General features: G+C 37.2%; 1 protein-coding gene across 2 annotated transcripts in view; it reads left to right on the plus strand.

Annotated features, from left to right (window-relative positions):
• The window catches only part of LOC127625604 (tubulin polyglutamylase TTLL7-like), a 144,473-nt gene that overhangs the window by 91,095 nt on the left and 35,396 nt on the right, over positions 1-17,982 (plus strand). For both annotated transcript variants that reach the window (XM_052100887.1, XM_052100888.1), the window contains exons 14-16: positions 7,706-7,792; positions 10,727-10,889; positions 14,591-14,889. In XM_052100887.1, coding sequence (XP_051956847.1) covers positions 7,706-7,792; positions 10,727-10,889; positions 14,591-14,889 — 549 coding nt within the window. The remainder of the gene's footprint in view (positions 1-7,705; positions 7,793-10,726; positions 10,890-14,590; positions 14,890-17,982) is intronic.

Raw genomic sequence — 17,982 nt, forward strand, 5'->3', positions numbered from 1 at the left:
TGACTCTGTGTCATCAATATGTGCCAAATCTTTCAATTACATCAGTTCATTCAGTTGAATTAATGAGATACTGTTGGCTGTTAACATTAAAATTAAATCAACATCAAATAATTTTGGGTGCCTGGCTAGCTCAGCAAGCAAAGACACTGACTACCACCCCTGGAGTCACAAGTTCGAATCCAGGGTGTGCCGAGTGACTCCAGCCAGGTCTCCTTAGCAACCAAATTGGCCCGGTTGCTAAGAAGGGTGAAGTCACATGGGGTAACCTCCTCGTGGTCGCTATAATGCGGGGTTCTTACTCTTGGTGGGGCGCGTGGTGAGTTGTGCGTGGATGCCATGTAGAATAGCGTGGGCCTTGACACGCACTACGTCTCCGCAATAACATGCTCAACAAGACTTAGAAAGCATTAGGAATTGGGTATTCCAAATTGGGGAGAAAAGGGGAGAAAAAGCAAAACAAAAGAGAAACGGGTTGAGTTGTTCGACGTGTTCTGCCCCCAATTCCTGTTTCAGTAGGAAACACGTCAAAGCACCAAATCGAATTGCGCTTATCAAAGCACTTCAGGTGGACTTTAACACAAAGAGATATTCTCAGCTGGCTGCCTGAACAATACTTATTCTGTATCTGAGGAACAATAGAAGGCAGCAATGAGCAAAAAATAAACAAAAAAAAACAGGGTTTAATGCACTTAAAGTCCCTCTCCATCTGAGCCACAACAACAGATCAATGCTCAGCTTATTGAGTTAGAGCTGGGATAATGTTTCTGCTTGAAAAGCATGCAACATTTGTAATCGAGAAACATCAGAATAAGCCAGAGGCAGATCTTACTGTTTTGTAAGAAAAAGAAACTGAGTACAGGAGCACAGATTCAGAACAATATTGATCACATTCTTGATTGTGATGACTCAATCTTTACCAAAATATATTTTAATACTGTTTTTTTTTATACAGTACATACCTGTTCTTTTCACATCTGAACTTTTGTCAGTATCTAATGTTGTTTTGGTTTGTAATAACTTATTTTCCAACCTACTTTGATTTATTTATCTTTCAGTAGTCATGCACTATGCACTATTAAAATAGAATGTAGTTTACAAAGTGCACTGTCAAAACACCTGATCTAAACCCTAAAACTTGTTTGAGTAACCTATTGTATTCTGTTTGATTCAGGCATGTTAAATAATATTTTTGACTTGAATATTGACCAGTATAATTAGATGTTAACACATGAAGCACACGTTAACATTTATTTTCAGTGTATATTGTAAAAAATATTTTATCAGGTTTTATTCAATTTTAAAATTCAACCTGACAAATTATGTTACACCAACGGAAGTAATTTTGTAGGGGTTGGATCAAGTAGAAATACAGTAGAACCTTAAGGGAACAGGTTACCACTTTGTTCAGTGCAACTTGAAATTATTTACTTGATAGTTATACTCTGTGCCATTTTTAGACTCATTACATAATTTTCTATTGAAAATGTTATGAAAGAAATCATCATGCACATGACATGTACGATATTAACTGACGTTCCTCAGCTGAATCATACTTTGTAAAACATCAAAATAGAACATGTGACTAAAATGATGGAAAATTATTTATTTGGATCCAAGATGCGGATTTTCTTGTGATTTTAGAGTTTGAAAGTTATGGACACATTTCAGAGACATTGACTTTAAAAGAGGAATGAAGTTTTTGCAGATTCCAGATTGCTTTCTGAACTTCAACCAAACACTTGGATTTTTTTATGCCAAGAAATTGTTTGGGTGACATACAACATGTGCTGTTCAGATTTAAGCATTTTTCATGACATGTCTCAATTTATCATAGTCTTGTCAAATTACCAAAAACTTTGATCCAAAACAGGATGTTTTCAAGTGCTTTGAAATCAAGAGGCCACACTCTAATATTTCTCTCTAAGGGTGCTTTCACACTTGGTTAGATTGCTTGGACTGAACCAGAGTGTGGCAGGGCGGAGGGCGGGGCCGGGTCATGATACTACACACCTGGTCCCGTATTAGGCTAATTATGCATCCATGAGGTTTAAAGGCTGACTGCGGAGGGCCGTGTGGGAGAGAGAGATCGTTAGCGGACATGTCCGTCATGTGTGTGTTTGTGTTGTCTTTTAAGTTTATCATTAAACCTATTATTTATATTGAAAAGCCGGTTCTCGCCTCCTCCTTTCCATTGATCCCTTTACACAGAGTTTGTTTCCTCGTTCATTCATTATGTGGGTCCGAACTGGGGTCCTATTACATCATCAGTGTGAGTACAATCGTCAGCTGTTTTCCACTGTATCTAGGTAATAACTCGAGAGGATGTCATTGTGTTAAGTGAAGTATTAAAGTTTGTCTCTTTGTGTTTACCATGAAAACTTATCATGCACAGAACAACACTTGTGTTCATCTCCCGTGGATGCATTGAATGTGCAACGATTTGATGAATTTTAGCGTTTGTCTGCTGCGAGCCCGTGGATGCGTTGGAAGAGATGTGAAGAGTGTTTTTTCTTTCTTTGTTACTGATTTCTCACAAACAGTAGTTGGCATTTAAGGACTAATTGGTCCATTAGTTTTGGTGAGATTTTTGCTATCAGAATTTCTCTACTCTCATTGAGAGAGCAAAATTCACAATTTTGGATCTCATTCTGTTTGTGTGTCTTTTTCTGACTGATTCTATTTGTTGATCTGATTCTTACTGTAATATCACCAGTGAGGTGAAAATTCTTGTTTATCGAAATGAGTACAGGAAAAGAAAAGATTACAGGTGAGAAATACAGTCCCAAAATTCAATGTAGCTAACGTGTGTAACTGATTGTCTTTGTGGAATTTTTTCTGAATCTGATTATGTTCGTTCGAATGCACATCCTTTGCAAACTGCCCCAAGCTACAACCAGGGAGAAAATATTTCCACGTTTCCTTCTAATAAAGGAGCGCTCAGTTCTTCTGATCAAATTCTATTGAGAGTTCCTCGTTGCCACTATAGATCTAATGGTGCGTTCACATACAACATGAAGAAAATGTTGGCCTCACATTGCTCGCGCGAGTTTGACCGCTGGATTATAAATGTGTGTTTAAACTGCCGTTCGCGCGAGTAACATGAACCCTCGAGTATTCCCCATTCTCTTCCGGAAAATGACAGGAGGAGAGGCTTCTACGACTTGGTTCATAGTAAAGTATAACCAATAGCTGGAATCAAGTAGACGTGCATATTTTCAGAATTTACCAGGTTGTCCAATTTCCTCGCTCACTTTCCTCCAAGCGATGTCTTTTTTTCATTCGGTCTCTTTATATGTATGAAATTGTGTGCCCACACCGCTTCAACAATTTTTCCCTCCATTTTTCCAGATTTCTACTGCTACTACGTCAGTACGTTTGTACAGCAGTGCATCCGGACAATCTCAATGCTGATAGGCTTTCGCGACAACACGTAATGCAAATTTCTCATGCGAATACATGAATTAAGCAAATAAAGCGATTTTGCGTGTTCCAGTCGCATCATTCTCATCTTTGCATTGACTCTGTATGTAATCGCATTCGCTTCGCGTTGTATGTGAACGCACTAATGGTGATTGTGCCTTTTCTGTGATAGATCCTAATCTATGGAATTGACTCATTTTCGATGTGAGGTCAGCTTCATTGATCATCATTAAATCTTCTTTAAAAATATATTTCTATTCTGTAGCTTTTGAATAGTTTGAAATGGATAAACACATATTGTATTTCAATGTTTTTATTTAGTTTATTATGTTATATATTTAACTTTAAATCAATCTGTTTTTATATTACTCTGTCATTTTGTTTGTTTGATCTGTAAAGCACTTTGGGTAAACTTCTGTTGTTTTTAAATGTTCTCTATAAATAAAGGTTGACTTGACTTGATAAACACTACCTTTCCCAAAAGAACGATTCAATGGAGCCAGTATGTTTTCCATAAAGGGTTCTTGCCCGTAATTAATATGTATTAATATGCCTTTTCCGTTTTTAAAGCTCAAAGAAAAGTGCTCTCTTCTTAAAATTGGGTTCATCCGTTAATAGTGATAGAATACCATGTTAAAATAGTATCACTAAACATGCATTTGGCCTTTTAGGGCCACTGTCTTTGTACTTGTTAATAATGTTTTGTCGTTGTTGTTTTTAATAGAAAACGCTTTACATGAAAGTAGTATTATTCTCCTTATATTACAGTTTTTAAAAGTGTTGCAGTTTTTCCTTACAGTAATTTGAGTCTCCCTCTATCTTCCGTCAATAATATGTGTCTGCTGGTGTTTTTGGAATGAAAATTAGATGAAACAATTATAATGCATTCAAATTCTATATTTTTGACTAAACATTGGTCAAAATTATCCTGCTTTTAATGGAAACATAAAAGAAGACGTGCGTCGAATGTCATTGATCTAACTTGATCTTTTTTAGTTGAATTTGATGTGAGTCTGCAGCTGGATGCATCTCCAACTCACTCTGAAGGTGCCTGTGTTTCATGTGATTTTCTCAAAATTTGTGACATGTTTGGGAGTGAGCCGCTAAAACAAGGGGCAGACCGCATTCCGCCTCACACAGTTGTTGCTGTCTAATGTCTTCTGGTATGTCGATAACGAACATCTGGCTGTTTCATTTAGGTTTATTTATGAATCACAAACTTGTTAGGTGACTTCATGTAGGCAATTATATTAAATTGGCTATTGATATAGGAACTGTTGACATTAAGTAAGTTTCTTTCATAATGTTTACCCATTTTACCGATATAAACATTTGCACCGGTGTCGTCTTATGAACAGAGTATAACTGGTTACACCATATACCGTTTCAAGCCTAGTGTTTGTGGGTTTGATTTTTACTCTGATTCTGAATGTGGTCTAATTCTTTCCCTGAATCTGAATCTGTTTTGTGGTATGATTCTGACTCTAAATCTGTTTGTGGGTCTGATTCTTACTTTGATTCTGTTTGTGGGTCTGATTCAGACTCCGATTCTGTTTGTGGATCTTGTTATGACTCTTATTTTTGTAAGTGGGTTTGATTTTTACTCTGATTCTATTTGTGGGTCTGATTCTGATGATTCTGTTTGTTGATATGATTCGTACTGTAATATCACAAAAGAGGTGAAAATTCTTGTTCATCCAAGTGATTGCAGGAAAGGAAAAGATTACATGTAAAAATATAGTCCCAAAATTGAATGTAGCTAACATATGTAGCTGATTCTCTTGACTCTGATTTTTCATTTTGTGAGACTGATTCTGAATCTCATTTTGTTTGTGATTCTGATTCTTTCCCTGATTCTGTTGGTGGGTCAGATTCAGACTCTGAATCTGTTTGTGTGTCTGATTCTGAATCTGATTCTATATCTGGGTAAGATTTTGATTCTGATTCTGACTGTGGGTCTGATTCTGAATCTAATTCTGTATGTGGGTCTGATTTGGATTCTGATTCAGTCTGTGGGTCTGATTCTGAATCTGATTCTGTATGTGGGTCTGATTTGGATTCTGATTCTGTCTGTGGGTCTGATTCTGAATCTGATTCTGTCTGTGGGTCTGATTTGGATTCTGATTCTGTCTGTGGGTCTGATTCTGAATCTGATTCTGTATGTGGGTCTGATTTGGATTCTGATTCTGTCTGTGGGTCTGATTCTGAATCTGATTTTGTTTGTAAGCCTGTTTCTGAATCTGATTCTTTCTGTGGGTCTGATTCTGAACCTGATTCCTGGGCTCCAGACAAAAAAAAAAAAGGAGCCATTGCCATTGGAACAATAAGGAGACAAATGGCTGTTTTTAGTCGCCAAATCACAGAATTGCTAAACAGATTGCTGTTAAAAAACAAGAAAGAAAGCCAAAGAAAAGGAAGACAACCCATTAATCGGAGGTTTAAAAAACAGTATATATTGGTGATAAGATAAGATCGCATCCCTTTTGTCTCGTAAATATTCACACCCCTTTCATAATATATATACAAATATATATATTTTTTGTACTTCTCTTCAAAATCTACACTACAGATATTTACGTAAAGTATGCATATAGTAAGTAGTTTGTTGTCTTCTTGAACATCAATGACTGTTTGCGCCTTGTGTAATAATTGTGTACAAGTCCCTCAGTTGTCCAGTGTCAAAAGGTTGATCTCATATATATATAATTGTTTTACAGTATTGCCTTAGTCTTTCTTTACTGTGACTAGATGGCGTAGACACAGAGACGGCAAGAGTGCAAATTGAATGAAATCCCAGATGCAATTTATTGTGCTACTCCAATCCCAATCAATAATTACCAGAAGAATAAAATAAACTGGTATACGATACGTGACTTTTAATTATGAAGAAGCCTGAAATACACATGGGACTTTTTTGAGGATGTCTGGGGATTTTGAGATGTCTGCACTCCCAGTTGTGAGTTCACGGATGGCTGATTCGCTGAGAAAGTGAATCTGATTCAAACTGCTAACTTGAGCTCGAGAGTTCAAGCCCTCAGTGCTTTTTGGTGATTCATGAAAAAGACTCGGTTCAAAAGAGTAATTTGTTCACGTCTCTCTTGCGCTGGGGTTATTGTTGTTACATGCGGTTCAGTCAGCTCTTCAGAAACAGAATGGTTGAAAAGTCTTATGAGACAAACTGGTTGTGCGCGTTCTAAAAATGTATTCAATAACTCACATGATGATATCTGACGAAACCGCATGAATGCACACAACCCGACTGTTGCTAACGACCACTTGATTTTAAATTATTGTCACAATCAATTATTTTTGGTCACATTTGCAACCATTTTAGTCACAGTCTGGAGCCCTGGATTCTGTTTGTGGGTCTGATTCTAAATCAGATTCTGTTTGTTGGTCGGATTTTGACTGATTCAGTTTTTGGGTCTGATTCTGAATCTGATTAGGTTTGTGAGTCTGAATCTGATTCTGTTTGTGGGTCCGATTCTGAATCTGATTCTGTTTGTGGGTCCGATTCTGAATCTGATTCTGTTTGTGGGTCCGATTCTGAATCTGATTCTGTTTGTGGGGCTGATTCTCATTCTGATTTTGTTTGTAGGCCTGATTCTGAATCTATTATGTTTGTTGGTCTGATTCTGAATCTGATTTTGTTTGTGGGTCTGATTTTGACTCTGATTCTGTTAGTGGGTCTGATTTTTAATCTGATTCTGTATGAGGGTATGATTCTTTCTCTGATTGTGTTTGTACGAATTATTCTGAATCTGATTGTGTTTGTGGGTCTGAATCTGAATTTGTAAGTTGGTTTGATTTTTACTCTGATTCAATATGTGGGTCTGATTATTTCTCTGATTCTGTTTGGGGGTCTGATTCTGAATTTGATTCTGTGTGAGGGTCTGATTCTGAATCTTTTGTGGGTTTGATTCTGAATTTGATTCTGTGTGAGGGTCTGATTCTGAATCTTTTGTGGGTTTGATTCTGAATTTGATTCTGTGTGAGGGTCTGATTCTGAATCTTTTGTGGGTTTGATTCTGAATTTGATTCTGTGTGAGGGTCTGATTCTGAATCTTTTGTGGGTTTGATTCTGAATTTGATTCTGTGTGTGGGTCTGATACTGACCGATTCTGTTTATGGGTCTAATTTTTTATCTAATTATGTAAGTGGGTCTGATTCTGAATCTGATCTTGTTTGTAGGCCTCATTCTGAATCGGATTCTCTTTGTGGATCTGATTCTGTTTATGAGTCTGATTGTGACTCTGATTCTGTTTGTTTGTGACCCTTTTTGCAGGAGGAAGATATCCTTGACCTGCTGGAGCAGTGTGAACTGGATGATGAGAAACTGATGGGGAAAACCTCTAAACAGAAAGGACCTAAGGTACACACACACACACACACACACACACACTCATATTTGTCTACCTATCATTATGAGGACTTTCCATAGACATAATGATTTTTATACTGTACAAACTATAGATTTTATCCCCTAACACAACCCCTAAACCTAATCCTCACAAAAAACATTCTGCATTTTTTCATTTTCAATAAAACATCATTTAATATGTTTTTTAAAATATTTAAATTATGGGGACAATAGAAATGTCCTCATAAACCACATTTATTAATTACAATACCCTTGTAATTACTAGTTTGTAACCTAAAAAAGTGTCCTCGTAAACCACATAAACATGCCCACACACACACACACTATCTGAAAGAGCTCACGTGTTGAGGATTACAGGATAGGGGATACATGTCAACCATATTAAGCCTATATTGGGGATAGCGCAATTACAGATACTATTTGGCGAGAAATTTTAGTACTTTTGACTATATATTTAATTTCTCCTTCCTCCAAAGGTTTTGCAGACACTGCTATCTGCTCTGAAGGATAGAAACAGTCTAAGAGCACCATTATGGGGCCGTCTGGAATAATCAGACAAGATAGAAATGAAGCAATTGTAATAGTCACAAGCATTTCCTCTTAAAGACACCAAGGAGTGCCACTACAATAAAAACTGAGGTGTGCAGTGGGCCTAAAGTTTGGACATGGTATCAAATGTATCAATGTTTAAGCTTTATTTAAGAAAATATTAAACTACTGTAAGTGGAATTTAGTTTAAAGAAATATTGCACAAATGCATTTTTTGTGGTAAAGCATTATGCAAAATAAAAAAGTTTGTTAGGTTTCTAATGATTTAAAATAGATATATTGTTGAAAAGGAAGACAAAAATTATTTGGACACATTCTAGTGTAAACTTGAGGGGAACTGACTTTGGACCAGTTGCGAAAATTAAGTTAGTTCTGAGGAAAGCTTTAGCAGAATTTGTTTTCAGATGCCACTGATATTTTGTTGTCAAATTCATACATTTTCAAGTGTGACTTAAAGCTCCAAAAGTGTCCAAATACTTTTTTGGGGCAACTGCACATAAGCCATGTTCTTTCTGTCTCAATGTTTTTTTTTTCCTTTTTATCTATCTTTTCTTTTTGCTCCGGGTGATTTCTTTCAAAGCTCTGCTTGTGATTGCATCCAAAGTGTTAATTTGGAAAGAGTGTTGAGCAGAATTGTGGTTGAAAAGGTTAAATTAATCCATTCATGAGATTGATAGTCAGTTCTTACCAAGTGTGGGACAGATATTCAATTCATTGTTTGATTCTTCTTGAAGTACATAATAGATTAATTCCCCAGACATGCATGCATGTTCTTTAGAGTAAATGAACATGTTTCTGCACTGACATTGATCAAGACTTCGTTAAGCATGCATCTTCTTCTTTGGAAGTCCATTGTGACCGATGATGAATTCTGTTACTGTTTGTTGGTTCTTTGATGACTGTGTAGTCCAATGCGGGATGCACACTGTCTTTTGCAGACAGAGTATGTAAAAATCTGTCCCGGGTGTCTTGGGGGAGCAGGTACAGACATGGTCATCTCCTCTTCTGCATTTTAGCCAGGCAAGGTTTGGTTCTCTTGTCTTCTGCCATTTGCACTCCTTGGTGACAGAGTTGCCACCAGTAGCCTCTAGAGATGTAGGCTGTATCCCTCACTACTTGAGTCCGGCTTTTAGCTGGTCCTTCAGCCTCTTTTTTAGACCTCAAGCAAAATGGCGGCCAAGATGTTGTTGACCATACAATGCTTTGCGTGGCAGGGGAGTAACTGGAATCCTGATGACATGGCCAAGCCATCTTAGTTGGTGAAGCATTATAGTTGTTTCCTATCATGAGAATAGAAACTCCTGATGTTAAATAGGTTTGAATCCAATCTGTAGGCCACAGTCTCCCCACTTTCTTCCTACACATCCTTGTGCAGCAGTGTTGTAACACACAGTAGTAAATAGGACTGGTGCTAGAACACAGCCCTGCCTCACACCTGTGCCTACTGTGAAGGGAGCAGACTCCAGTCCACCTAGTGTCACTTTGGCCATCATCCTGTCATGAAATTGCCAAAAGATGGTAGTGAACTTTACAAGGTATACAAATTGCAGGAGCCCTTTCCTTTAGAGGTCACGCTGTACAGTGTCAAATGCCTTGGAAAGGTCCACAAAGGCAATTAACATATTCTTGTGTTGTACATGACATTCCTTCTACAGCTGGCATGGAGTGAATATCATGTCCACTGTGCTTCAACCTGCTCTGAATCCGTATTGTGATTCAAGTATTAGGTTTTCAGAGATGGTGTTGACAAGCCGGTGGAGCATGACCTTCGCCAGGACTTTGCCTGCAGCAGAGCGGAGTGAGATACAGCTGCTGTTTTTGCAGATGGATCTGTCATCCTTGTTTTTTTAAATTGTGACAACACATGCATCCCTCCATTTTTGGGGGACACTTTCTTGCTGCCACACAAGGGTGATGAACTGTTGGATTGCTCTTGTGCAGAAGTATCCCCTTCCTTCAGAAGCTCAGCAGGGATGGAGTCAGGGCCAGTGGACTTGTGTCTTTCAGTTCCGTGATGACACCATGCACCTCAGAGAAGGAAGGTGGGAGATCAAGACTCTCTATGCTTGGTAGAGTTGGTAGTTCTTACAGGACTGTGAGATCAACTGGGACCTGGTGATTTAATAGAACAGGTCCCATCTTTGAAGAATGGCTGTTTGGTCCTTAATAATTGTCAGTTCGTCAGGGGTCTCAGAGGGCAGACAGTGTGGGATCTTGGGCCATAAGTGGTCTTCACTGCGCCAACAGTGTTATGATATTAATCAAGACTTGCTTCGTCAAGCGTGCATACCTGACACAGTGTCAAAAGTTATTTGGGACTGGGTTGAAGACTGCAGAGTCTCCTCACATGATCTCTCCCTTTGGATGTGCTTGTAGGTCTTGTCCTCCATGCCTGAGAGCAGTCCATCACCCAGGGGGCACATAGACCCCCAGGATACTTCGGGAAGCTGCAGCGATAGCAGCTCTGGCTCAGATGCTAATGGAGAGGATGAAAGCAGCAGTATCACACAGGAGAAACTAAATTGCCCTGAACGCTCCAGTGAGTATCATTCTTTTCCTCTACTTGGGCCTGTGAAGTAAGGTGGTCTGGGGTGCTTTTTATCACCTGTAGGTGGGTCTCTTAGGGTAGACGGACGGGAGTGTTGGTGAAGCTACTTTAGTTAATCTACAGTGAAGTTACCATTTTTAAAAAGTACTTAGCTAAACTGCAATCTACTTATAAAAAGTAGCTAACTTAGAAAACGTGTCTCTTGTTAAATATATAAATATAATAATCAGGTTGACCACATTAAACAGCATTTAAAAAGACCAATTAACACTAAATACCACCAATAAAACAAGATGGTACCTTACAGGGTTTCCATGGCAATAGAAAACCTGGAAATATCAGGGAATGTTTCCTGGCCTGGAAAAGTCAAAATGTATAACAACTTAAACAAAATGGAAAAGTAATGGGAATTTCTATACTGAAAATAAATGTTTCTATTTATGCCCAGCTCTAAAATATTTCATTTGTTAAAACCTGTAAGACTTTCTTCTTTGGAAAACAAATGGTGAAAGTCATCACAGGGTTTATTTGCCATATAATGCAGGTGAATAGTGGCTCTGGTCTGTCAAGCTTGAAAAAAAAAAACTTCATAAAACCACAGTAAAACTAATCCATATGACTGATGCACTATATTCCAAGTGTTCTAAAACAATAAGATCACTTTATGCAATGAACAGAATTTAATTTAAGCTGTTTTTGACTTTAAAAACAAATAATTTATTAAATTCTGAAATCAAATAAGGCGGCTACATCAATTAAATCAAACCTCATTGGTTCTTGTTACATCATGTTGTTTGGTAACGGGACTGAGAACCGGTGAGGTTTGATGTTATCGACGTGGCCGCCATATTTGAATTCAGCACTTAATTTATATTGATTCAAGTTATATTGATAATTTTACTATTATTTTATTGTTGTTGTTTTTTTCACTCTACACTTGCATTATATGGTAAATAAACCCTGTAAATGCTTTTAAAAAATTCACCTTTTGTATTCCAGAATTAAAGCAAATCATGTGGCTTTGGATTGACATTAGAGTAAATAATGACAGCTTTTTAATATTTGGGTTTAATATTTGGGTACTATTCCTTTAAGGTACCAACTGCATGTTACCACTTTGTTTTGTAGCTTTTTGTAAAGCTACACTTCTGTTGCTTGCAAAAGTAGCTTGTTACTTTTATCTGTCCCTGAATGTATTCTAGATGACTAAAAAAGCTGCTTATTACTTAAACTTTTAAGCAGCTTTTTTTCTTTCCGCCCAGGTGCATTAAATCTTCAGTGCCGTTTGCCTAGCCCTAGCTAAATTACAGATGTAAATCTGCAATAATGCATTTGTTTACCTAATTAATACATGAAACAGAGAAAATCCATCTTTTTTAATTAGGGTCATTGTATTTGCTGGCCTGGTGCGGTGGCTCTTAATTCAACTGGCTGGCTACAGCAGGTGATGTCGTGAGAGGTCCCCCAGCTCTCATGCGTTGCGGATTTAATGAGCTTTTCTGATGTTTCAGTCCACTGGTTTAAAGGGAGACCGGGGATTCAGCTTGGGGGAAAGCACAGGTTAGGGAGAAGTTCACAGAAGCACTATTGGTGTAGCTTGAAAACTGTGCAAACAAGCCCCAGAAAATGTTTGTGTTTTAAGGTAGAGCTGTTTTGGAAGACAAGTGTTCCTTGGGGTCCATCAGCTCAAACATCCTGCGCATAAGCCTTTTTCTTTTATTCTAGTTTGGAAGCTGCTTACACTATTACACCATGTGACATTTTATTAGCATTGCTCAGACCACTTTTTACGCAAGTGGTACAGTACAAATATGTGCATGATTTCATTATTTTCTGGCAATAAATACTAAATAAACATAATCATGAATTAATATACTGTATAATAGGGCTGGGAAATTTAACGCATTCATTTTTGCAATGAATAAATTTTGTTTAATGCATTAAAAATTATATATAATGTCTAATAATGCACTGGCAATGTACACTTAAGTGTCTTTTTCCTATACAATTTGATATGAATTGAATCTGTCCATTTGATCCTATTAAAAAAAGTCCACTGCAAAAAGCCAGAAGATTTTGCCCAACATTTAATTACGTTCACTGATTTTATGGCATTTATACATATACTTGTATCAAAGATTAACTATAAAAATGTCTAATTAACTCAATCTTTAAAAAATAAATAAATAAAATGTTTATATTAAAATAAATAAAATATATGATGATTAACCAATTTCTTGCATGTTTCTTTGAGTCAAAGTATAAAGTAAATATATTTATAATTATTTTTTTAAATGTTTGTTGTAATGTATCATGTTGCATAATTTATTTGTGATTAATCACATAATACTATTTTTTTATTGGTTAAAATGTTTTTATCGATTCAAAGGCCTAATATATCATAATTTAATTGTATTAAATATTTGTTTACTTCAATATTACTATTAGATAATAGATTAATAATATAGTAAACATATTTAATACATTATGAAATATAATAATATTAATATTGTGTTTTTGATCATTAAAATTTCTTAATTAACAATTCTTTTTTAAAAATCAATATCAATTTATGCATAAGATTTCAAAATGATGACATAGTAGTATAGTTGAGAAAGACAAAACCTCTGAGACTGGACAGGCCAAAAATCACCATTATATAGTGTTTAATACTAAACCGTTTCATGCTAGGTTAATTTGATGTTAGATAATAGTTTTCTAACATATATAATAGTCCTCACTTTTATTGCTTTAAAAAATGATGGGTCACCAAATTGACCCTATTAGTAAAAAGCTTTATAGATTGTGCAGTACATCGATTATTCCTTCCCGATGCAGTTAAAGCCATAACTTTTCCATTAGCCACTGAAAAAGGAACAAAGCTAATGGAAAGCAGCAAGCTGACAGTTTTATTTAGTGTGCGAGGGGTCACCAGTGATTGGGTTGCCGCAGGAGACGGGGGTAAGGCCATTCTGGGGTGACTTTGTTTGCCCCCTATGCCCCACACTATCCTGAGGCCATCTGCAGAGGTCTGAGCTAAGCTGCTATAATACAGCATTTGGCAACTTCCTTCCCTCAAGATTTACGGACGGAACAGCGATGCTGCTGGCCAGCTCACAAACTGGAGGTCATTCAAAATTGCAAAATCGTGTATGTGTGTGTTTGGATGCGCTGTCCGCCCTGATCCTGAGTTGGAAACCTGACAGGCGCTCAGACCTGCAACATGATCACGTGGCGTAGTGATTAATTTAAGTCTTTGAGCCACAGTTGATGTTTTTTTTTTTGTTGTTTTTTTTCGGTTGTTGGCGATTTCAGATGCTAGATGCTTCTGTGGTGATCTAGGATGATGTGGAATATTTTAAATCTTTAATGGAATAGTTTGATCAATTACTCATCCTTGTGTTGTTCCAAACACTAAAGACTTATTCTTTTTCTAATTTACTTGTTGCTCTTTCTCATGCAATTATAATGAATGAAGAATTGAGCATTTAAGGTTAAAAAAAGAACACAAAAGCACAATAAAAGTGTTATAAAGTGCACAAATCACTTTCAGTCAACTTTAAGCTTGAAAGCTCCAGATATTTTGGGTTAGGAATGACATTAGGGTAAGGAAATGGTTGTAAACTTTAAAGATTTTGTGAACTTTTCATTTAAATCAATTGTTTTGCTGATGTCTTGGTTTTCTATTTTAGGTCGTGTTCACTGGAAACCCTCCCCTAAACCAATGCGAGGTCCTTCCTCCTCCCCCAACCTTTCTGGATTCATTCGCCGTTCCATGTCCTGTCCACGTTCCATATCCTCTTTGACTGCGGCAAAAACAGCCACTCACACATCTAATGCCCCAACTGCAGCCACCCAACCAGCATCCGCCGTGACACCTGTGACCCTAGTGCGACCGCACACGGCATCTCGCTCCCAATCGCTCAGTCGAAACAGTTCTGCAAACAGAGTTCCACACAGCAGCAGTCTGGGCGCCATTCACCCCAATACGGCAAGTGTTGCATTTATCTATCACAGAGTACACATATAGGAAATATTCAGAATGACATACCTCTATAGTACACTACGGTATGTTCTGCTGTTTGCCAGATTTTTGTACACATGGAATTTTCAGTTTGATGAATGAATTGGAAGCAATATCAACCATGATTTGTCACATCTTTCATAAATGATTTAGTTATTCGTTTTTTGATCGGATTTCCAAAAGTTATGACATTTGAACTCAAATTTTTGACTTAAATGCAAAATAGCAATTTTTTTCTTAGATGAGAACTATATCCTCGTGCGACCCCGGGTCCACATGCGTGGACATTTTATTTTGACTTTGCTATATGCAACACATAATTTAATTTCATTTAAACCAACTGATCTCAGTTAAGGACACTCTGGGCTGTCAGTAAAAGGTTAAACTTTCAATACATGGAGTCATGTTACAATACAACATGGTGCTGATCACAGTGGAGTTTGTATTTGGAAGATACGCCAACAAAACTACATCTGGCAAGAAACCAAATTAAGTTTTTACATCTCTAGTTTTATCCGATATACCATTTCTGTTCATTTGAGTGATGTATTGTGAAACTCCACACAGCTAAACACAATGTACAATTTAGTGGCCAATAGCACTGGGTGATCATTAGAAATCCTATATTTACTGTGCATTTTCACATTGAGAAAAACAAATGTTGCATTCAGAGGCTTTATATGGAGTTTGAATTTCAAACTGTTTTAGACCATTGCAGGCAGATAGCACACTGGAGGGAAATTAATGTACTAAATAGGGAGTGAGGGAGCATCTTATAACTTTCCTGTGAAGCCAAGAGCATTCAATCCAAACTACATATCAAAAGTTCAGTTTTAGGCTGTAGATAATGTTTGAACAGATGTTTGGCAGATATGGAACAATGGTATTCAGCACTTAGAGTGAGAACTTATAATGTATATTTTTATTTTAACATGTTTGGTAGTGGTGGGGCCTGGGTAGCTCAGCAAGTAAAGATGCTGACTACCACACCTGCAGTCACAAGTTCAAATCCAGGGCATGCTTAATGACTCCAGTCAGGCTTCCTAAGTGACCAACTGCCCTGTTGCTAGGGTGGGTGGAGTCAGGTTGGTTTAACCTCCTCTTGGTCACTATAATCTCAGTGGGGCACATGGTAAATTGTGCATGTATGCCGTGGAGAATAGCGTGAGTCTCCACACACACTACGTCTCCGCTGTAACTCATTCAGCAAGCCACATGGTAAAATGTGTGGATTGACTGTCTCAGATGTGGAGGCAACTGAGATTCGTCCTCTGCCACCCGGATTGAGGCAAGTCACTACGCCACCATGAAGACCTATTTGTGCTATAGTTACAAAAAGGGAAATTGAAAATGCACACAGCAGTCACGCTCGGATCTCAGGAGGATATTTACCATATATAACGTGAAAACTATATATAACAGGGCACATTTGTGAATTTAGAAACAGCAAAAGACATTACTCCACATTGTGTATGATGTTATGTACAGGCTGCGTCACAATTATAAAAAAGATACACTCAAATTCCAACTGAAACACAAAAGAAAATAGCTGGTATTTGTGGTTTACGAGGACTCTCCATAGACAATGTATTTTATACTGTACAAACTATATATTCTATCCACCTAACCCTAACTCTACCCCTAAACCAAACCCTCAGAATACTTTCAACATTTTGACATTTTCAAAAAACTTTGTTTAGTATGTTTTTTTTAAGCCTTTTGGTTTATAGCATAATTACATGTGCACAATCTAGAATACTGCCAGTGAATAGTCCTCGTAAACCATATATACCTGAACACACACACACACACACACACACACACACACACACACACACACACACACACACAATCTAATACACACATTTACACAGACGCATCTATCTTTTTCTTTACCCAACATGTCCTCTAGAGAGGTCTGAACAGATGTTCACAAAACTGGGCTGATTTAGTGAAGATCTGGCAACGCTTCTCCTGTAAAAATGACAAATTTCATTTTTATTTTCCCATCGTCGTCCTGAGTCTATCCAATCCATCAAACAATACAGATTCACCACACACACACACATTTACTATCACTCACACTCATATGTTTTCGTACTCTGTCTCCCTCTGATAGTTTCTCTTCCACTCTCACAGTCTTATATCTGCTCATGCTTTCGTTTGGTGTACACCTCAGAGAGAGAAATCTGTCATATCTGTGGAAAAATTCTGAGAGTAAAGTTAAACTGGGACTGTATTTATGGGCACATTCATCTCATGAATGCCAGTGCTCCCCCATGTTCAAACTTTCATTAAGGAATATTAATCAGTAAATACAGCACACATTACTGCTTTGTTTTATGCTGTTTTATGAGACTTTATATTGCGTTTAGCAAGATGATCTACAAAAGCTACATGCCTTGTATGTAGGCTGCATGAGGATTCAATTTATGCACTAATAAGGCTTTATTTTCTGATAATGAAACCTGATAATTTGTGTAATTAGGCTATGCGCTCTTTCCATAAAAAACATTCTATTAATATGACTTGTGCTGTTTGCAAAGTTTCAGGGTCTGTTAAGTCTGTGTAATATTCGGCGTTGATGTAGACTCTGTTGGGTGAATGTAACAAAAACATGCCCAGCTCATAACACTGCCAGTGGAAAGTTTGGATACACCTACTCATTCTTACTTATTAATATTTCCATATTTCTAAATAACAGTAAAGTCATTAAAACTATTAAATAACACAATTTATGAAATTGTGGATGTACGAAAATGATATTGTGACCACAAAATGTAAAAAAAAAAAAAAGAAACATATATTTCACAAAAACATTTGTTTTAAAGAATAATCCATGGTCTAAGCTCAATCGACAGCATTTGTGGCATAATGTAGATTGCATCCATCTATCCATCCATCCATCCATCTTCTAAAGCCGCTTGTCCTATGTAGGGTTGTGGCCCACAATATATATAATGTATATAATATTCTGTTATTTAGCTCTGATTCGGATGTGCTATTAGACACAGAAAAATATCAAACAAAGCTAAAGTCCATTGATATTGCTGTGAAAAA

This window comes from Xyrauchen texanus, chromosome 32 (assembly GCF_025860055.1).
Source record: "Xyrauchen texanus isolate HMW12.3.18 chromosome 32, RBS_HiC_50CHRs, whole genome shotgun sequence".
In the NCBI taxonomy this organism is placed as follows: Eukaryota; Metazoa; Chordata; class Actinopteri; order Cypriniformes; family Catostomidae; genus Xyrauchen; species Xyrauchen texanus.